Raw genomic sequence first — 23,127 nt, forward strand, 5'->3', positions numbered from 1 at the left:
ATACAGTTATAGAGATGATGTTCTCTCTTTTGTTGTCTAGTCCTTCCCTAATTACTACTGAACATTCAGCTAACACTTTTCTAGAACTATTTTAATATCAAAAGTCCTGTTTTCTGAGTCATAACAGGCAACTCAGTCATCATCTTATATATCAGATTAATATGATAGTGATACAAATAGAAAAAGTATGTTAATCTATATTGGATTTCATCTACCATTTTTATCAATTAGGCACTCAGGTCAGATACTTCAGCAGTTCTTCAGTCAGCCCTGATATTTGTTACTCTAGATAGTTTATTATCATCAGTAGATTTGGTCACTGCATTGATCTCCTTGAACATCTTGAGCAGTGCAGGTCCCTGCAAGGCTCCACCTTCTTCCATAGTGAAAATTAACCGTGTCTTCCTACCACTGTTTCCTCTCTCTTAAATAAGCTGTTCAATCTTAAATTATTTACCCATTTAACTTCCCTTCTTATCCCTTATAGGTAACATGGTTTCTTTAAAAGCCTTTGATGAAACACCTTATTGAATAGCTCTACAAAATTTAAGTAAGTTACATCAACTAAAACTGCTTTGTCCATATGCTTGTTGAATCCTTCGGAGAACTCCAGGTTTCTGTGGTATAATGTTGCTTTGGAAAAGCAGTATTGAACACTGTACTGAATCACTATGCCCAAATTAAGTTTAATCAATAACACATACTATTTTTTTAGTTAAATTTGTTCATATATTTTTTTGTAGAGTGGAATGTAATCCAGAAGCAGTGCAAGGCTCCTGAGATCAAATGAAGGAAGGGATTTTCTGTCATACTCCTGCCATTTCTAGTCCCGGTCGGTTAAATATAGGAATTATGAAAATTCTTGTTTAACAAAAATTATCCATATAAACATTTTATTTCTGGTTTGCTTGAGAAGTTGTCTGTTTTCAGTAGTTCCTCAGAAATCCAATCCTTAGAATTACTGCATTTTGCAAGACTGAAAATCCCTGTAGTCTGAAAAATAGCCATAGCCTTTAAAAAAGTATCTAGAAGGCCTCAGCCAAATAGAACAAGAAAAAATTTAAAAGTGTTGCCTTGTGGTCTCGTCAGAGAGCCAAACGTTTTTTTTTTTTTAATGGAATGTACAGTCTCCTCTTGATCCATAAGATACTGAGTAACTGCAAGTTGTGTGATTGTATACAGGAAATTAAACAGAACAGAATTGACTTTAAAACAGGTATTTAAGTTCTTTTGTCATAAACAAGCTAAAATTTTGCTAACGTTTTGAAAACCTAGTCAGCTATGTTCAAGTTAATGAGATCTAAGTAATCTTTGTCATACACGTGCATTTGTGGTGTTACTGAATACAGAGGCAGAGCTATTGGTAGTCTGAGAGCTAGCTATCTGTCCTATGTGAAAGATCATGGTACTAGCAGAGCTGATCGTGTCAATGAAGTTTCGTAATAAACGCAATTTAAGGACTTACAGTCAGATTTATAAGCACATTTATAGCATCGAGGGTCAGATAGCTTTCTAGTGGGACTTTGGGGGGAAAAAAAAGAAACAAAGGAAACTGACTTCAGGAGATAGAAATAACCACTTCAGTTTATAAAGGTAAGTGCTGTTGGGTGTCCAAATGCTTTTGTAATGCTGCCCCTAGTAACAGCCTCTTCTTGGAGTCTTCAGCCCAGGCCACCCCGCACTTTCTGAGTGGGAATGAACTCTCTGTGCAACTTGGATATGCTATTTTTTCCCGTTATTTTAAAGAATAGAACAAAACAAGTGTTCTAAAAACTTGATATTTTCTAAACTGCAGGTGTCATTTTATTCACTTACACACAATATGTTTTGAAGTCATTATAATTATCATTGCTTTCTATCTGCACAGTCTTTTCAGTCAGTTGCATTTACAGCTCTTCATACTCCTCATTTTAACAGAATAGTAAGTGTGATAGTTAAATAGCTAATGCAGGACTCTCAAATGGACATGAGGAAATGATGCTTCTCTGAGCTGATCTCTCATTAAAAGCTAGAATTTAAGGGAGAGGAAGTATGCATTTCAGCCTGGGAATACAGAGACAATTCAGTAATCATCAAAATAAAGCTGACACTTCTGTATACTACAGCTGTCTACACATTTCTTGGTTTTCCTGGTTGTTATTGCCTATTAAACTGCTTCCCTGAACCCACATCACCATATTCTCTAAAGGAAATTAAAGTTTTGCTCAAATGAATTATGAAAAACAAAGCAGCCTTTCAGGATATTTTTTTCAAAAACTTGAAGCAATCGTATTAATTATGAATCTTTAATATCCATTTCTGATGAAAACTTGCATCTCAGCATGTCAAAATATTTTTCCTCAGTAAGGAAGACAAAATACTAAATGGACTCCGTTCCTTTCTTAACAACAAAGGACAGAGCTTGTATGAAGTGACTGAGGGTTGTTCCCACACCTTGACTTGATATTCTTCGCTTAAGATTGGTTTACAGAGATGTGGCTCCTTGTACTTTAGAGAAGTGATCCATGACTTAGAGCCCTTTGTGTTAATGAGTGTGTTGAATAGTTTTGTGTTTTGCCTCATTATGTTGCATCTTTGGCTATCATTCCACCTCTTTCAGAATTTGTGCATATTTGGGTAGATATATTTATAGATATGTTTGTTTTCTTTAACCCTTAAAATGGCTTATCAGAACATGCAGTTGAAATCAGGCCAATGTGATTTATTCTCATTTTTAATATAGGTCAAAACCTTACACTTACTTTTGCTACTAGTTACACTAGATACTCAGCTACAGCTACCTTAAAATCTGAATTCTGTCCCTGGGTCTCCTGCTGGCTGGGTGATTTAATCACTTCACCTCTGTGCTTCACTTTCTCTATTTTTAAAATAAAAATAATGATGCCAACTGCCTTTGTTCAGGCGCTTTGTGTTTTTCAACTATAAACCTCAGTAGGAGAGTTACAAGGTCATGATAGCAGTATTAAGTACATTCTCATTAAATGTTTCCTAAGATCAAAAGCTATTATTTAAAAAAAGAAATAGTATTAAAATATTATGGTGTGTGTATGTTTGAGCAAAGTATAACTGTTCTGTGAAGGAACTGTGTTTAATATTACAGACCAAAATGCTTTAGTTGATGGGAGAATGTTAGCTCACTACTTCTGTTTTAATAAAATATTTTAATATTGGTCTAAGCAACTATCCTAATTGATCTGAGGTTTTTAAGCACATTATGAATGTGAAACTGCATGAAAGTAGAGTAGACTTGGAGATTTTTCTCTGAGATAAAATTGTGATAATGTTTACATAAAAAGGCCATCTGTAATCATTCAAGTCAACCTGGAATAGGGAGACACATAGACTTATATTTCAGTAGTTAGACAAAATTTATTAACTTATTGTAGCTGGTATAATATAATAATAACTTTTCACAATCACTCTGATGTAGATTGATATGTCTGCTTTCCATGTCTGGCTCAGCAATTCAAGATGAAATACAGGACACTTTCTCCCTTAGATAAGTTATTTTGCAAGACAATCACATTGGCTTGTCATAGATATTAAAAGCTGACAAAACGTTTGTGTGTTTAATTTTCATACTGTGTAACTTCAATCTCTAATGCCTGCTTGAGCTCTCATTCTTCAGCTTGGGACATAACTGGAAATGGTGGTGGTGCCCTGGGACAGCTCTTTAGGGAAGCCTGGGTGGAATGCGGATGAGCAAGCTGTTTTGGCAGGAAGCAGAATAGCACAGAGCACTCTTTTCCCCTTAGTTGTCACCCAGGCTAAAATTAAACAGAGTTAGACACTTCCACATTTAGTGATTTACAGTGCATCTGCTGTAAATCAAACTAGCAGAAAGAACTAATTACCTGTACGCTTTCGTACAAGAGAGCTCTTCAGTTGTGTGTAATACATAGAGCTGCATTTTTACAGTATGCCTTACTTGAACTGTCCTTAAAAACTGTATGTTAATAAGTAAGAAGATTATTTCTTCTTCCTCCTATCCTATAAAATTACTGGATTCTAAATTCATGGTGCTAACTTGACCTGTATCAGCACCTGCTTATCATTCACACGGTCTGCTACATCTAGGAGTCATGAGGTCAATGCTGTGGTGCAGTTTATATAGCAAGTTGGTGTAATGTTTTCTTTAGTTACTTAGTTACTAAAAATAAGCAAAACTTGTCAGAATTAATTTTTATTGGAGGTTATTCCATTTGTTCATATTTGTGATCCCTCCCCAATAGAAACCGTATGTTAACTGTAACTCAAGGGTATTACTGTAGTTTTATGTAAGGATTTTTCAGTTCATTTTATAGGGGAGTATCTAAAATGTTATCCTGAAAGTTTTTAGTAGACATAGCTGTATAGACGTGTTTGGATGCTTGCAGAGCAGAGTTGAGAAAGAGTTCTGTCGGGATGATCCTTCTTTGTTGCAGAGAGAAAGTTCGTTTTCTGCTCATAAATATCAAGACTGCTTGTTAACGCCTAGTACATCACAACATATGTTACGCTGGGGTGTTACAGTAACTAAAGTCATGATTGCACTGTTGCTGTCAACCCTGCTGTCTAGATGCTTTTCCCTGAAACGATGGGAGTGTTTCATTAGTCCAAAGTTTACTCTTTCATTAATAGTTGGTTGTTTCACCTCCAAAAATGAGCTCTTTTCTCCAAACGTTGGCACCCTTTTCCTCCCTTTTCTTCCCAAAGTGGTTGTTCAGCAGTCATTCCTCCTCCGCCATCCTGCCCGCCTGCCTTCTGGCCTTCACCCGCCTTTCTTCCAAAAGCCCCTTGTCTCACCGAGCCTCCCTCGGCACCACCGCTCTCCTCTGCCCCCCTCACCTCTCCTCCTCTTACCCCCAGGTGTCCTCTCCTGGCTCACCCCCCTCACAGAAAGTCTGCCATACTCTCTTAGTGCCACTTCTTACACGCTTGCATCGCCCTTTTGAAGGGAAGGTCTGGGCTTGAGCTGCAGCTCCTGGCCCCTCTCCTCCCCGGCCTCTCAGAGTCGGTGTCCTTGCCCCGGGGCGGGAGGGGGCAAGCGCCGTTGTCCCCTGAGGGACCTCGGAGGGGGCCAGCGCCGTCATCGCGGCTGATGTTGCTCCTTGGGAAAGCCCTGGCCCCAGCGAGCTGTGCCTCCTTGCCTGGAGCCACGCTGCCGGGCAGGCGGCCACGGCCAGGAGTGGAGCCGCCTGCCCAAGCGGCCGCTGGCCAAGGGTGCCGTGGCTGGGAGGGAGTCCTCTCACGCTGAAAGGTTACTGGGGGCTGGATTCGGTCCGTGTTTCTCAGTCACTGGCTAGGAAGACGCAGCAGATAACTGTGGCAAGCAGGGGGATGTGAAAATGAAACCCAGTATGGTATGGAACAAGGGCCTGTTTTTTTTCTGAAATGTAAATTTAATTAAGAGGAGAAAAGGGGGAGGGGAGAAAGGAAAGTTCACCACAGTCCTAATGAAATCCAGGAAATCCAAATGCGGTGTCTTGACAGAGACAAAATGGCAATTAATTTTTTTTCTCCTTAAACATATAAAGAGTCTGCTGCCGACTTACAGCTTCGTCCTCGCACCAGTGAGACCTTCCTTGAAAACCAGGGGGATTCTTGTTTCTTGGCATGAAAACTTAAGTTTTCAAGGAGAGGGGTATAAAACTGAGAATATCTTCTTGTGATTATTTGCTTATTTATTTTGAAGACAGAAGTTGCACAGAAAACTTTATATAGGTAATTATATTGTTCTGTGAATATAGTGCCTGGGTAGCAAATAAATTTCAGGACTTGCTTGGTAGGAGGCCAGAATTACCGGCAGCCAAATTGAAAGGCAAACGGCGTAATTACTTACCTGATGACCTGTACTGCTAGTGCAGCTTTTTTGCAGACTCAACTAATCAATGACACAAGGCAACGGGAAAATTTTGCTCTCTCTTCTACTTACTTGAGAGTTGTACGGGGTCCTGGTAGTGATGGCAATGAAGTTAAAAAAGTTCCATTTCAGTTCAAAGCATGGCTTAAGTATTTTGAGCATCTTAATTTTAGCTAATTTTTTTGCAGTAAGCAAGAAACTAAATTGAGTAACTAACTGCATGTGCTACAGTAACACTGTTTTTTTTTTTCTTTTCAAGAGTCTGTTGTAAATGTGGGATTTTTTGTTGTTGATTGTGCCTGTAGGCTGACTTTCTTCCTCACTCTTTGGGAGGTCTCCCTGACTCCCACTTGTCATATCACATATACATTAAACCTTTCATTAAGCATTGCTGACAACAGACAGTATCTCTTAAAGAAGCAGGATTCCCTTCTTTGGCAGCCAAGTATTTTGTAAAAGCTGATGATCGTAACATATGCTTTATCAATCTTCTGTTACCTTCTGCTTCCATTTTCTGGTCTCCTGCAGATCTGCTGCAAGACATGTTCAACACTGTTCGACACTGTGGCGCGTTACCCTTTTGCTTTATGCTCGACATCGGCTTTGCCTTAAATTGCAGATTTATTTTTCAGGTTTATTGCTGACATTTAAAACCATCAGATCACAAGGACTAGTCCTCTGTACAGGGGTTCCTCACAGCATGTGTTCCAGCCCAACACCCGAGTGGGGCTGCTGATCTATCTGTGCATCCTTCTCGACTGCCTTCCTCCCGTTGTACCCTTCAGGCTTTGCTCGCCTGGTGCCCGTTTGGTGGTGCTTCTGCCATTTAAATTCAGCTGGTTTTCTCTTTTTTTTCCAAACTCATAACTTGTCATTTTTTTTAGTGTTTACATTTTTTGTGATGTATGTTTTGAGACATGTCTTCGCTGTTTTTTTGGAAAGTGTTGAATTGTGTGACAAGCGCTATGAGTTTATTTAAATTCGCTATTAAATTCAGATTGCTGCCTACTTAGCTTGCATACTACAAAGTGAGTATCATAGTATATATTGCTTTGGGAACTAACTCTTGATTCTTTGAATTATGAAACTGCTGTAATTCTCTAGAACTTTGTGCAGGGCCTTCCAGTAAGCAGAAGTTCTTCTTTTGAATTTCTTTCATTGTAAAATTACAAGTCTTGCATGAAAAGACAACTGCCCATTACTGCTTCCATCACTTTTGCAATATAGTTTGTATCTTTATATTGCATTCATCCTTTTGCTTTTCAGCTCTGTAATTAAGTTCCTACTGTAATAAAAATATTGAACTACCTAATAATAGATATCTTATCCATACTATCAAAACAAAAGTCTCACTACATTAATTTTTGGTCAGATTTTTAATGCAAATTTAAAGGAAATAGTCCCTCATAAATTAGATTTCAGTGTGCTTGGCGTTAAGTATGTGAAGACTCCTAGACTGTAAGAACAGTACTTTTCCTCTTGGCTTGTCATAGTTCTTACAAAGCTGACAACTGTGTTTTCCGTATAGGTTTTTCTCCATAAGCATATGGAAACTAAGTTTACTTATAAGAAATGAAGAAGTAATAGCCTTATCTTGTAATCCTAAGACTTCAGAAATAAGAGATTGAAAGAAGTAAGATATATTATAAAATTTGCATAAAATGTTAAGAGCTCACGGCTCTGAGACTGCCAACGTTAGCAGAATTCAAAAAATTTACCCTGTTTTACCTAACTAGTCTGCTAAGGAGCCATGATCGCATTGACCTTTGGGTAGAGCACTAGCCTAAAAAGGGGCAGGGGGAGTCAAGTCATATTATTTTTTTCTCTGCATCAAGGGTCATCTGACTCAATTCTTGCATAATGTTATCATTGGCTGAAAATCTAGGGAAAGGTGTTGTGCGTATTTGGTTACAGGCATAAGTTTTGTGAAAACAACCATTTTTCTTGGCAAAAAATTGTAACAAGCAAAATTTAATTGTATGCCTTCTGATCATTGGCAGTGCTGGCAAGTTTCTCATTTTCATGAAGTTACTGAAGTTTATATGGAAATTATTACCCTTGCTAGGAATTTCATATAAATAAATAAACATGTAAGTGCAATACAAAAAAAAAAAATCCAGCCTTTCTTGCACCAAAGAAAAAGATGTGTGTGCAGCAAAAATGAATGTATATGGAGATATTTCATAAGGTGGTTTACATTTTATTTTCTTTTTCTGGTATATAGGTGCAGTACTTCTGTCCAGTGTACAAGGATTAGCCATTAATGTTGATCCAGTCCTGTATACTTGGCTTATCTACCAGCCTCAGAAACGAGCTAGCAGACACATTCAGCAGGTGCGTGTGCTGGGAGGGGAAGGAGTGGGGAGGGGGAACGCTTTCTCACAGGCGTATGCCACTAATACGTTGTTATTCCACACTTCTGCTTTCTGTCACCCCTGTTGATTGTGGTTTGCGACACACGTGTTGATCTGAGTCCGATTTTTATTTTGATTTGTTTAAAATGTCAAATTTTGCGCATTGAAAGTTTTCATTTCACAATGTTTAGCTAAAAGAGTGTAGAGAATGTTTTCTGACAGTCGCTGTTTAGGATCAGTATGTTGCTAGCTTTAACTACCCAGTCTTGTACGTCCCTAAGCTTCATGAGTCTGAATAGGAAACCAGGTGTTAGTCCTATTAGGGCTGTCTATCAAAAAATTGTATAATTAGTTATAAAATTCCTGCTTTTATTGAAAATGAATTTTTACAAGGAGATGAACCATGCAGTTCATAACTTGATACAAGTGAATGTTGGAACCAGTGTTATATATAATGTCAAAATACATATTTGTGTACAAAGTGCTTGGAAAAGATGCAGAAAATTAAGGCTGTGGGTCTGTGTGGCACAGGGTTTTCTCTAAAGTATCCTTGACCTTAGTTTTTATGCCCCACGCTCCTGACCTGGAAAGAATTTTAAACGTATTTTAACTGTTGTTTGGCAAACGGGTAGAATTTTCTAAACCTTAAAATGATCATAATGGATCAGACAGTGGTATGTGTAGCCTGATGGTCTGTCCGAGGCAGGGGCCAATAGAAAAAACTTTAGGCATTGGTCTCGTAATCAGTGGATATTATGCGCATCAGGGAAGTCTCTTACTGGGCCCATGAAGTACAAAGGCTGACATGATCAGCAGACATTTTTGTTTCTTACATGTGAACTACCTTATTATATATTTAATTGTCACACATTCATTTCAGTCTCATTATGCTCATTCTGCACTGACATCATCTTAAAAGGTTTGATGTGTGAATTGCTATTTTATCATTTTAGTAACTTTGAACTATCTTTAATGTATCGAATTTTTCTTCCTTCTTGCTTCATAATTGGAGCAGGGAGACATTTCCTGACATACCTCTTTTTTTGCAAAGAGATTATTTACAATACTATTATGTGTCTTTTCTGAAATTAATTGAGCCTGGTCATTTCAAATCTTCTTCATATGAAAGTCTTTCTGTAGCTTTTATTTCTTTAATCAGCTGTTTCTCAACCTTTTCTCCTGTGATTGCTTTTTTTTTTTTTTTTTTTTTTTTTTTTACTGTGTGATTAGAAAAGTTTAGTGTGATTCTATTAGGAAACGTCTTTGTCCACAGTTCGTGGGCTTCTGTGCCACCTTCATAATTTTTCAACATTTAATGGAGCAACTACAAAAAATCCTGCTTTCAAGCAAGTGTTATCATAAACGTGTTACTGATTTGATAAAGCTTTTTCCTTCCTCTACTGTAAGTGTCAGTCTTATAATTGCAGCAAGAGGAAGGAAACTAAATCGCTTTAAAGCCTAATTGAATGATTCAAAGATCTTAAATGTTAATATCTTTTAAATTTTAAGATCTACTTGATAAATATTTTTCTATCTCTTTCTGAGTGTCAAAATTGCAACTTTTACCTGAAAACATGTGTAGTCAGAAAATATTTGGGTATGTTTGGTTCCATGTATCCATTCTACCAAGTAAAAACGGTATGAGAGCAGTAAATGAAATTGAGTTATTAATTTATCTGGGATCACAGCTACAACTATATAAACTTCTGATTGCATACAGGGTCACTACAGGGCAGAGCTGAAGTTGCCTGTGTCCCCATCTGCCTTTTCATACCAGAACTTACTCAGATTTGTTTACCTTTTGACTGTTGCTCTGGGATTCTGATGTTTATAATGCCAATTTGGCCGTACTACAACATTTACTATGTATCTTTACTGAAACACTCGCTTTTATGTAATGTAACTGTGATGGCATAGTTTGGTCTGGAAACATGAAAAGTGAAAAGTATCAGAACCTAAGTAACTTAGTAAGCAGAAAAGGGATAGCCTAGAAGTAAACAAGTACTAACAAAGAGGATTAATTGCAGTTTTGTATTTGCCTTCTCTCTCAAAACAGGAAATATATTTTTACAAAGCACATAAATTTTCATGAGCTAGATGATTTTTCCATAGTGCCATACTGTGTCGTCTTTAAGATTAATGCAACAAAGTCACAAAGAAATGTAATTCTTGTTGACCTCACTGAGATTTTATTCACGTGGAACAGAGAAAAAAGAAATGAAAGAGGCTGCTGTATAAGGGATAAAATCAGCGCAGCGAGGACTACCCCTTTTCTATTATTATTGTTAGCTTCTTGCTAAACCTGACCCTTTTGGCACCTTGCTTCCCCAGAAGGTAGTAACTGTGGAACTAGAAGACTAGTTGAGGCCATTACTCAGTTTGGGTAGATCTTACTTCTTTACACTTTCTCCCCTCCCTTTCCTGGGTGGCCATGTGGTACAGTTCTTTTATAAACTCTTTAACCTCGTGTATGTAGTATCTAATACAGTGGGTCGTGTATCTTGATAGGTTCTTTGATGGCATCTGAAAAACATGATTAGTAATACAAGTGAATTTTTAAAGTCTTATTAAAGGTAAACATCAAAAGGAGAAAGAAACTATTTAAATGAAAAGGCAAGTTTGGCACAATAATCTATGAATATAAACAGGTCATTAATATATTTAGGCTAGAAGTAAGAGATTTTCAAATTCTGAGTCGTAAGGTTACAGTTCAGTTTTTTTACTCCTCCTGATCTTGTTAGGAGGCAAATTTCTAACCAGTTCTGAGATGGAATTTTATATCTTCAGGAATGATATTATATAACATAACTTTGCAGGAGAAGGGGATTGGTTTTAATTTTTGTCTTAAAAAAAAAATGTTAGAATTTGGAAATGCATTTAATAATGCGCAGCCCTTCTATGTAAGTTATGTTTCTCCAGGGTGTGCAAGTTACATCCATCATTTTTGCTCACATTTGCTTAAAACTAACATGAAAAAAATGAAGGCAAATTTGGAAATAGGACCAGTCTTTTTTTAAGGCTTTTGCATGGTATTTGAAATACAGTGGACTATTTGGAGCCAGATGCTTTCAATGAATGGCATTGCAGTGTATTACCTTTTTGTTATAAAGTGACTATGTGTGCTGAAGTGTGGCTGCTGTTATGTATTTTAAAAATACTGCTGTTGTGACTATATGGTCAGTGCTCTGGGGTAGGTGTGGATGTAAATATTGGATGTTTTTCTATATCCATTCTAAATTTCACCGTTCATCTGTAAGTTTTCCATTGTTCTTTTTGAAGAACGGGAACAATGAGAACACTGCTGTCAAAAAGTCTGTGAGGCTGTCAGTGTTTGAATAAATCTGCCTACTGCTTTTGAGTTTCTCCCATGGCTACTAGTAATTCATGATATTGTTCCTAAGTTTCTTTGCAGAACTGTAAGCTTTGTGTAAAATCGATGGACTTGTCCATCATCCTACTCTAACTGGTGATGCTGAACATGGGCAGTGTAATCCCATATTGATGGGCATTACTGGATTTTTAATATTGAAGGGTAGTGCTTCTTATGAAATGTATTTTGGCAAAAATGAAATAACAAATTTATACATACAAAGCATGTACCAACACAAAACTGTTGCATGCTTTTGATGTGCTTCTTTTAATATGTTGTTTCAAGCTTTTGATTTTTTTAATTTTTCATAAATTATCATAGTAATATTAATAAAGGAAAACGTGCCTACTGAAAGTTTCTGTTAGGGAGGGCTACTGTCTGTACGCTGTAAGGTAGAACGTGCAGCATGTTTCTTTAAAAGGTGGTACAGCATAGTGGATGCTGCTCACGTGTATATTAGTCAGGAGCAGAATTAAAATCTCTCTTGGAACAGAATTTGAAGCAGGCTCTTAGTTTTCTCATGTGTGAAGTCAGTAAAATACAGTTACTTAATACAGTAAGTTGTACAAGGTCTTGGTCAATAATAAATGTTGTGTACAGATATGTGTACAGTTACCAATTGGAACAGAAGCTCATGGGTTTGCTGGCTTGAAATCAGTGCATATTCCCATAGGCACCAAAATATTTTAGAGGGCTCCTCTCTGTCTCCCTCCTGCTCCTTTTCTTTTCTAAGCTCAAGTGAACACAGGAAGTTAGGTTTAGTAAGATTGCATAGTCTTCATATGTGTTTTTCAAAACTTTTAAATATTAATTTCATATCTAACAGCACTGAATAATGTACAAACGCAGAGAAAATGCAGTCATTTAGTATCAGGAAAGGGAAAAATTGATTGGTAACAGGGACAGGATGATGCAAGGAAAAGACATTTGTTATCATGAGAGTATTTTCAGCTCATCATCAGCTGATGATCTTTCCAGATGCTCAGTGCAGCGAGTATCACATGCTGCTAAGCCTGGAAAAAGACAAAGGAAATTAATTCTTATGGGTTTAAATTCTTGTATATTCTACACAATTGGCAGATTACCTTTCCAGTTTGGTGCACTGTACGGCATATACAGTGGGCTGTAATCGACAGTAGAAAGCTTCGCAGACCACTCTGTAAAGACTCAAGAACCCTAGGAAATGACCCAAGACCTGCTATAGGTGACAGTGGTAGCAACTGTTGGAATTGATTTTGTTAAGTTATTTTCATTTATTCCACAGTAATAGCTGAAATAACTTAAGTCTTGGTGCAGAGCAAGGAATAAACTATATAAACAACAGTACTGTCACTTAAAGTTCAAAATTGATTTTCAAAATCCTCCGGTTTTGACTTGTCAGCATGAGATATCTTAGAAACATGGTTTAATTCACACCTTCTCAACATCATGCCTCTTAAGATACGTATGCCAAGTTGTTAGTTTAAAAGAGAAACAAACAACCAGAACTTGCTACCTTCATGTACATATTGAAAAGAGTGACTCGTTGTTGTAGGATCTGCACAGTAATCCACTCTGTAGAAGTGCTAATGGTTAATGGGTTGATTCTCAGCTTAAAAAAAATACTTCTCTTTTTTGCTCTCCTTTCTTTCAAAACCTAAAGAACAGGCAAAAAACATCCCGGAGAAAGTCACTCTGATGAATTTTATGTACTGATGATTGGTGTACTGTAATACTGCACAACTCCTATGAAATGGAAAGAGTGAGGTTTAAGGATGTCAGTGTTTCTTAAGATTATTGTTATATTTGACACATTTGGGTAAACTTTGAAAAAATTTCATGATCTTTTGACTGCGTGATTCCCATCAAAAGCCCACCACTGGCTTTGAAAATATACCCCATAGTGGTTTTTTTGCTCTTTAGCTCTACGTTTTAAGAAGTAATGCCTCAAGAAGAAATCTGACAAAAACATAATTATTGTGCTTTGCATACAATCCTTGTGACTGCTCAGAAGGAACATTAGCATGTACCACAATACATTGTACTCCTGCCATCTGTTCCACATAAAAATCACATATTTTACATTATTTGGGTATTAAAAATAATCACATTTTTTGGTTCCTTGAATTTGTTATACTTTTCTGAAATATGCTTTTGTAACCACCATTTTTTTAGTAACTGGTAGGAGAAGCGAATTGCTTCTCCATGAAGTAGGAGAAGCAAATTCAAAGGATATCTTCTATACCCTATTTGATGAATCTGTGCTAGATTTTAAACAGAATTTAAACCAGCAAAGAGATTTCAGAGTTGACTTTTCTTTGAAATATTCTTGTACGTATCAGCCAAAATTGGTGCTGATTTTTATACTTGATTTGTATGGATTGTTTTTGTAAAACTAAGCTATACATGTAGCAGCCGTAGATGTGCTAGTGTAATACATGTACCGGATGCTTCCTCACCGCTTTTTAACAGGTTTTAACTCAGAATATATGTAATATATGCTTACATAAAACCTTTGTGTTGCTTTTGGTGAAAGGCTTGCTGAATAGACATGCTCTTTCATGTTAGGGGATGGAAAGGAAGGTTAATTTGAACACAATTTAGGAAAGATGCAAGGAGGTTTAAACTATATAAAGAGTGACTTCCTACACTTGTACTGTTTCCTGCATGTTAACATTGTCTTCTCATCAAAAAGCAAAACAAACCTACATATAGGGCTTTGTTTCCAGTAATATAGTATTTATTTTGAAATTTTTTGAAAAAAATGTTGGATGAGGCTTTCTATGTTTTTGTAAACCAGTAGTGTTTTTGTCAAATATTTACTCTCTTATTAAAACCCTCATTTAACATTGCACAGATAAATATTTAAAGAGGTTGATTTCTTTGGCAAGAAAGTGCATTAGGTATGCTTTGATTTGAGAGAGTCAGGTATATGATACTCCTTCCAGTGAAAATAGAAATGAGTGCATGTAGTCTTGTTTTTCTCAAATGCACATTAGTCTAAAGCCTGCACTGACTGTCAGTATTTTGCTTACATTAATTATTTCACCTTTAATTTATTTCATAAAAGACTAATACTGAGAAAAATGTGTTCTTGCACCTTATGTTTGTCTATGTATAGTAATGTGTATGGATGCATATTTCTGTCATTTTCTATGGCTGTTCTGTATGCATATGTGTTTTTGTCTAATTCAATGAGTATTTCAATAATGGAATAAACCGAAAAACTCTTGCGTGGGGGAACATCCTTAGTTGTATCCAGGAATGACTATGGAAGAGACATTTTACCCTTCTATATTCATCAGGTTTTAAAGCATCAGAATGTAATACAATCTAGATGATTCCAGAATCCAAATTTCTCCCTTTTTTTATCAACATCTACACTATGGAAAGTTGTCTATCACCATTCAAAAACAAGAGTTCTTCATCAGCTGGGTGGGTAGATTAGAGAATTGATCATAAGATAAACAATTCAATTTCATCCAGTTATTTCTTTCAACTTTTTTCTTTGACTATCTTCTCTTTTTTTCTGCCATTATCATAGGAATTTTACCATGTTATAAAACCCTCTTGCTGCTTCCTTTATGTAAAGTTCCCTGTGAGCTGAGATTATTATCAACCCTAGATCCTATACTTTGGGCAATTCATCATTCAGAGGTCTGCACCAGAGGTCTCTCTTCAATGTTTGCCTGAGACTGGACTGTTTTATCACCATGACTTGGTCAGTAGCCTCATGCAGAAAAAGTAATTCCTCTAGTTTAGCCTGTCACAGGCTGACTCTCTGAATACTGCAGATCTTTGAGGCTTTAAGAGCCAAGCAGTGCTGATAATGAATGAATGACACAAACAAGGGTGAGCTGCAGTACCAAACTTCAGATTCTTCCATGCTGTAGCAAGGTTGGTTGTTGAGGGTAGAGCCCTGTTGCCCTTCTGTAGGTCCAGTTTTTCTACCTTTTCCAGTTGTCTACCTTGATAAATTGCCAGAATGGTCTTGATAAAACAAATTTGTTGCTGAGGTGGACATAATTATCTTCTTGGTGTGCAGAGATTTCTGAGATTATAACACATGTTGGTTTCTGATACTGCTTGCAGACCAAAAGCACTATGCTTGTCCCTATCAAGATCTGTCACCTGCTACCAAAAGGAACTCAGTTAAAATTCTGAAGGGTGTAGAAGTGTTATTACTGCTTATTTAAGGAGTTAGACCTGCATGGGGGGACTTAAACCTAATACATTCTACTTTCAGAGGCCCCTTGAAACTATTGACACAATGCTTTCATCAGCTGATGAAAATGTGGGAGGGTTGACTGATGTAAGTTCATCAGATAAGTCTGGAAAGACTACAGCTAATCAGTGGCTTGTCTTTTATACCAGCAGGACATTTTTCTGAGTTTAGCTGAAATTGCTACCCAAAGTAGTCACAGGATTTCATCTGAATTAGTAAATTCATCTTCCAGTATCAAAAAAGGTACTTTTGTGAACCCCAGAGGTTAGGCATGCCTGATAGTTGCATTTGAGCTCTCTGAAGCAAATTAGGTGTGTGCTTTTATTATTGATCTCAGTAAACAAAATAATAAAATGTAATTCTGTAGCCAAACAGTAGTTGTGATTTCATTCATATTAGAACTGGTTCAAGGTGGACAAGATATATTCTCCCCCTGTTACAGCTCCTTCGGGAAGAGCTTGGAGCGTCTTGCAGCATAGCTAAATACTCTTCTCAGCAGCAGATAAAGTAGTTGTGTGACAGTGATCTCATGTGTCAACAAAACATCGTGTCTTGAGCAGAGCTGCCATCTGTTCCCTTTCCAATGACTTCATTAATTCTACTTCCTCCTTGCTGGTTGCAGTTGAGGCTAATGCACATGTAGAAATAAGTCTATGTGCATGCAACGGCCATTGTAAGAGATGGCTGGTTTTGGCTTAATTTCAAAGATGGCAACCCATGTGTGGGCTGAGGCTTCTGAATTGAATTCAACATTTCGCAAACTAGTGCCTCATTTTTTTCCTTTAGTAATAAAGTTTGATTTCCTATCTTGAAATGTTCTTTTGCCTTTATTTATTATCAGTGAGGTGACTATTAGGCATCACTCACTTTGGGTGATGATTGTTCATATTTTTATCACCTAGAAAGGTTGCACTTTAATTATTAATGGCAGATCTGATAGTAATTCATATATTGTTAATTATTCCTGTGTAAGCTGGTTAATATTTTCCAGTAAAAGGCATCTTTTTGACTGTTGTGAGAAACCTCCCTTTCTTTACAGTATTCCTCAGTATAAAACGACCTCTTACAAAAGTTGCTGCAGTTCTGTAGGTGTTTCATTAAGTGTTCCTTGTTTATCTTCTTTATAACGCTACCAATTAATGACCATAAGGCTTTCAGTCCAAGAACGTATTTTAAGCTTTAGTGCATATTGTTTATCTCTAGCTTTTTTGATTGTTGTGATAAATGCTTATGATAATGCTTGACTGCAATGTCTCTTTTCCCATCAGATTCATCTTCTCATACAGCTGTGGTGCTCTTGTCATCTGCTATTTCCCAAGCCACAGTTTCCTCATCAGTTTGTGGCTAAAACCCAAATCTTGATGATCCTTTTCCATCCAGTTCAGCATTGATCTTTCATCTTCTGCATTCTTGTAACCAGAAATCTTTTGCCAAAAACCTGACAAGATTGTACTGGGCGTCATCAACAGCAACATCAGGCTTGATTTCCGTGAGCAAAGATGAAACAGCTGTTTCATTGTCCAGATCAGCACTCAAGCACTCAATATTTGGTCATAATTTTTTCCAGCTTTGCCTGGCTGTGATAGCCTTGATGTTTTTCCCTGCATGACTAATGGTGTAACTTACTATTATATGTTGCTGATCCATTTCTTCAGTGGTTCAGAAGTACTGTTTCTTCAGACAATATTTTCCACCCTATCATCTTTTTTACTGTCCTGTATTGCCTCCAATCATTCTTCAGAAACTCTTGCTTCAGTTTGGCAGGTCAATGTTCTTGCAATGTCACGTCTAAAAATTCCAAATAATGGGTCAACAGTTGCTGTAGTGGGAAAGCTGCAGATGGCTTTGCCATGTGAAAAGTTGTATCTGATAAACTGCTAGATTTTGAAAATAAGTGACGTAATATGTCTGACAAAAGTTTACAAAACTTTACTTCAGTCTCTCTCTATGTACATATGGGAAGCATTTTTATGGCATAAAACTTGTCTGTTCAAAGCTGATGGGTTTTATCTATTATTATTGCTAGAGGACACTAAAGGGGCATGTTACTGTCTACCAGAATGTCTTTTTAGGACTTTTGGAGACAAAGCTGGTGACTGTACATTCAAAGAGGAGAGATGAGAGTTCTGTTTCTTATTGGCATATATTTTTTCCCATTAACTTTGCATATTGTAGTATATATAAGTGGATTGATTTCACTGGAATAGGATTAAATAGATGATTGTCTGTCTTATTTTAATTTATTTTTATAGTGGAAAATGGTAAAGGCGTTTGGAAGTCATTCATCATGAATTAAATGATTTTTTTTTGTTTGTTTTGGGGTTTTGTATGTGTGCACATATTGCACACTGCTTGATTCAGTGATCTGTTTTCCATTGGAGCAAATTAACAAGCACATTGCCCACCTCACACGAATTTGTTTCCCACAGAGATTCCTAATGCAACGTGTGAGGTTTCTCATTACCCAGCTATATGGAGTACATTTTCGCTCCAATACCAACAAAATTAAATTACACAAAAATCTATTAAGATTCATGTCATCCTAATGTCTGATCTTCAGAAAAACTTTTGTCAGCTTTAAATGATAACCCTGTGCAAAATCAGCACTAGAAATATTGTCAGCTATTGTCAACTGGGATATCTCTACAGTTTACCCTCAGCTAATGCTACAGCAAAAAGTCAACAGCCGACTCTGCAGCAAACTATTTTTTTAATGATTGTGTCTTTTCTAACTTGTGTTAATAAAAAAGTGTCAACAAAACCAATAGATTGTGTTCATTTGTGGACTTGCACAGCTGATTGTTTTTGCTTAATGTGGATTAATACTTTCCTCTGTTTTTCTAGTCTTTAAAATAAGGATGCAGTCCTTCGGGCTAGTTTTTAATGCTTTCACTTTTGTTAAACAGTGTCATGTTTTGAATAGTTTCCATGATTTTTATTGAGATGCTAAGGAGAAAAATATAATACAAACTTAGAAATGGTCAGAATCTGGCTACGCATTTTTTTTATTCTTTCAAAAATGAGACACAAATGTAACAGTGTGTGAATAACACACTTTTTTTGAAGTTGAATTAATTAAGATTAATAAATTTCTTTGCAAAACCTTGGAATCTTCCTATCTGGCTAACATTCTTCATTTTCCATTAAACATCTACACTATGATTTTGATTTAATGATCATCCAGATTTATTCATATGCATTTTGCTTGGCGAACAAGCATGGTATTTTAAGTTGATGAATTCCATTTCACTTTTTTGTAATTTTAAAGCAGTTTCTTCAGACTATCGGAAGCTAAAATAAAGAATTGTAATTTCAAGTCTGAATATAGTGTTTCAGCTGTTTAGTGAAGAAGTTGTAAAATTTGTTTTCATAAGTATGTGCTCTAATCATAGTTTCAAGTTATCTTCTAGAAATTTGGAAAGAAGCAGTTTAAGATATGCTTCTGATGATGATGTGATAATTCTTTCATATGTATGTTTTTTGGGTTTTGAGTTTGTCACAAGACACTTCTTTTTCTAGCAGTCTGTAGGAGCTGTTCCTCTTGGCATGTCAGTAACCCGAAAAAAGGAGGATGAAGCATCAGTTGGAAGTGCACCTTTGGCAAGGCAGCAATCGAATCAAGCCTCTGAGTATGCCAGCAGCCCTGTCAAAACAAAAACGGTAACAGGTATGGTCACTTTTGAATTGAATCTAGCCAGCCTGCCTTTTTAGCCTCTCTCAATAACATGCATGTGCAGTTGAACAGCATCAGCTGTGCAAATACCATGGAACAACTTTCAGATTTAAGCAAATATTTTCTTGGGAAAATGCAATTTCTTTAATTAAAAATCATCAGACTTTTAAAATTAAAACATATGTTTAATTTTCATCTCGGCTTTATTTTTATACTATTTGGGGCCCGGATTATTTCAGATAACGTTTTGTAAGACTAGATAAAGGAGATGTGTTTTCAATAGAACATCAACGATTTGTCTTGATGTTTAGTAGTTTAGTCCAGAATTTTGTCAGACCCTAGGCACTGTGAGTAATGCCCTTCATCTCAGTCAGACTATTCACATTGCTTAAAGTCTGGCATGTATGCAAGTCCTTCAGAGCTATGATTTGTGCGTAAACATTCACGGTTTTCAGAATCACTTTCTCACAGAAAATGTATTTTTTGCCATTTCTGTTTCTGCAATTCTTAAATTTAGGAGTATTCTCTGGCCACTTATGAGTGCTAAAGTTTAATTTTATTATTACTAATCAAGATGATATGGCATTCTGTGATTTTATAGGCTATTTAATCATATGGTACTGTCTCCAAGTAGTATAGTAGGACATCATCCAGCAAAAGTGACTATCCAGCTGAGACTTTTAGTAATCCTTCTGAAATACACTGAACAAATTCTCTTTTCCTTTGCATTGATGTTTATTTCCAGATAGTCATGAAGCACTTCAAGATGTTGTCTGCTGAAATTGAGATTAGAATCTTATCCACTAGTGGTAGAGTTTAATTGCTATTTTGAGATAGAAAGGGATAGGGGCAGAAAATCAGTTTGCTGAATGTTATGTGGGGTCTGATGTTACCATTGGTCATAAAATAAGAGAAAGAAGTCTTTGAAATGAGCCTATTTCATTTATGAATATCCTTTATTTTATCTGGAAATGTTATGAAATGACTATATTAAGTATATTCTTCTGTTAATTAATTATACTTAGCCTCTATAGTTCTGTTCTGCCGACATCGTAAACAATACATTTTGCTTGCAAACATTGGTTTCCTTGTGTGGTTAAGTATGCCCATCCCTATCAGCAAAGCACAAAGGTGTAACGCGCTAGAGACACTGTCATCGTTTCACTGTAAAAAATGGGGTTGAAAGTGTGCTTTGTAAATGGTTTCTTCACAGAGACAAATATAAAGGAAGGAGTAGAGGGAGAAAATCTACTCTTTGTTTAGGGTTTGAAAAAACTGTATTTTTAAAGAATAAATGGTGCATTCATCATCCTTTTTTTTTTTTGCCTGAACAAAGCCTAATCATAGAGGAGCTTTGAAAATCTCAATTAGCAAAGTTCTCTGTTGACTCAGGGGAAGAAGAGAGTTATTTGCTTTTTGGAGTTACCTAAGCATGTTACCTAATAATATACAGGGGTATATTCGGTCATTATATTAATGTTAAAGTTCTTTCTTTAACTGATTGTGAAGCCACAGTTGATTAAAATAATGTCACAACATGTCTGGGATTGATTAATGTGAACTTTTGAGGTAAAGCCTGTGAATGCCATTTGATTAAATACCTCTTGCTTAAAAATTTATGTAGAATGGAACAATTACATGAATGAATGCATTTACACTTAATACAGTAAAAATGAAATTTTTAAAGGAAATTTTAGGAAAATACACAATGTTTGTCATTGACCGGAAATAGGGGTTGCAAACTGAAATTTATAAAAGGAAGTTAAGGAGAACTAGCAGTGATAAAAGAAGTCACCACTATCATTTCCTTTAAGTCTTTCCTGAATACTGTTTCTACTGCAATGCCCTTAAGAAATCTGCCTGTTAAGAATGTTGTCATTTTTCTCTTATATGCATATACAAGAGACAAAATGTCTGATTAAAAAAATAAACATGTAGCTTTTAATTATAAAACTTTACATTTTAATAGAAATACATAAAGGTATATACATCTTCCATTTTCTCATCCCCTTCATTAATTACATAACTAGTTTTTTTTTTTTAATTTTTTGAGCACAAGAATCAGTGTTTATCCAGAACCTAAAAAAATGATATAACATGATATAAAATGATATAACATGATATAAAATGATATAACACGATATAAAATGATATAAATGATATGGTTAGGGAAGCAAATTTTTATGAATACTAGATGATAACCTCTTTGAATATTCTCATTGTATTCCCTCATGCTTACCTTGTTTATTTTATGAAGGGGAAGGAGGAATTTATATAGAGTCAAGTGCAAAGCTGTTGCTTGAGATTTCAGGAGAAAAGAGTGTTTGAGCACAAGAAAAAATTGGTGTGATTAAAGTCGATGAGAACAACAAAAAAAGGAGGTGAGGCAAAGCAACATTTTTCCATGAAAGGTAAAAGCAAAGAAACAGTGATAAAGAATTACTGTCAGTTATTCATCAGTAAATTTTCAGATGCTATTTTTTAATCTATCTTAAAATTTGTTTTTCAGAATTGATGCTAAGGATGACTTTTTATAACTGACTCAGATTTTCAGATCTTGAATTCTGATTATCAGATTTGAATTCTGAATTGCACCTGTGTAAACATACATTCATCCTTAACAGCTACTTGTATGCACAGGTGCTAGAATAGTGCGTGCTAATTACCAACTTATAAAAGTATGTATATAGTTTACGAAGTAGCTTTGGTGTTGAGTTTTGAAAATTAGTGTCCCAGTCTGATTCCTGTCCAGCTTGGTAGCCAGTTTTGATCTTCAGCCTTTGTTATTCTTCACTTTGAGAATTAGCTTTCCTACAGTAATGATCAAACAAAAATTATCCAGTAAAGAAATATGATTGCTCAAAGTTCTGGGTCCCTTGCTACCACTATTTTTTACTTTATTTCCTTCCTTTTAATTTCACCAACTTTGTGTCTGAGTTTTCTTTCATTTTTTGTCTCACCTTTTTAAAACTAGGAGTAAAAATCACACTAATTAGAGGTTTAGGGCTTTGTTATAATAAGCACCAGACCAGCACTAGAGAAGCCTGCTAGATAAATAGGCAGTGACAACTGTAAGCCTTGTATCTCTTCACCATCTAGGCTAGCTATGGATACCTTCACTTGTCTGAAAGCTGAGATTCCTGCATTGATAGCAAGCATGTATGCAGAGTCTTTGCAGATTGAAAGAGATTGTGTCTTAAAATCACACTGTTCAGGTAATGATCTTGAATTTACCCTTTTCAATTCCCCTGTGATCTTAGGAGCCATTCCCTTGAGAACGGCTAGAAACCAGCCCCATGTATTAAATGAAAGCAGTTTGGAATCACAGCTGTCGAATGATTTAAAACATTGATCTTTCGTTCAGTTTATTAGTTAGTTAATGGCTGCTGAGACCGTGCCAAAAATGAAGCATGGGAAAAGAGCAAAACTGCTATTTATATGGTATCTATCTGCAAATAAATGAAAATCCAAGGTTTCTGCTCTTAAGTTTCAAACTGTGGTTATTTATAAATCTTCTTAACCACAGACTCTTCAAAACCAGAGTAAGATAAGAGAGTATATGGTTTAAATTTTGCATAATGTGGCCATGGACAAACAAAACAATAAGGAAGGGAAGAGGTCTGGCTCTTTCTTCTGCTAAAGATCACCCTATTAAAGACTTTGGCCCCCTTCAGTATCCAGTCT

At 36.2% G+C, this 23,127-nt stretch overlaps 1 protein-coding gene across 1 annotated transcript in view; it reads left to right on the forward strand.

Annotated features, from left to right (window-relative positions):
- Positions 1-23,127, forward strand: part of VPS13B (vacuolar protein sorting 13 homolog B) — a 489,316-nt gene that overhangs the window by 220,584 nt on the left and 245,605 nt on the right. Inside the window, exons 20-21 of the mRNA XM_067290363.1 lie at positions 8,067-8,176; positions 19,290-19,437. Of these exons, the coding sequence (XP_067146464.1) occupies positions 8,067-8,176; positions 19,290-19,437 (258 nt within the window). The remainder of the gene's footprint in view (positions 1-8,066; positions 8,177-19,289; positions 19,438-23,127) is intronic.

This window comes from Apteryx mantelli, chromosome 2 (genome assembly GCF_036417845.1).
Source record: "Apteryx mantelli isolate bAptMan1 chromosome 2, bAptMan1.hap1, whole genome shotgun sequence".
Taxonomy (NCBI): Eukaryota; Metazoa; Chordata; class Aves; order Apterygiformes; family Apterygidae; genus Apteryx; species Apteryx mantelli.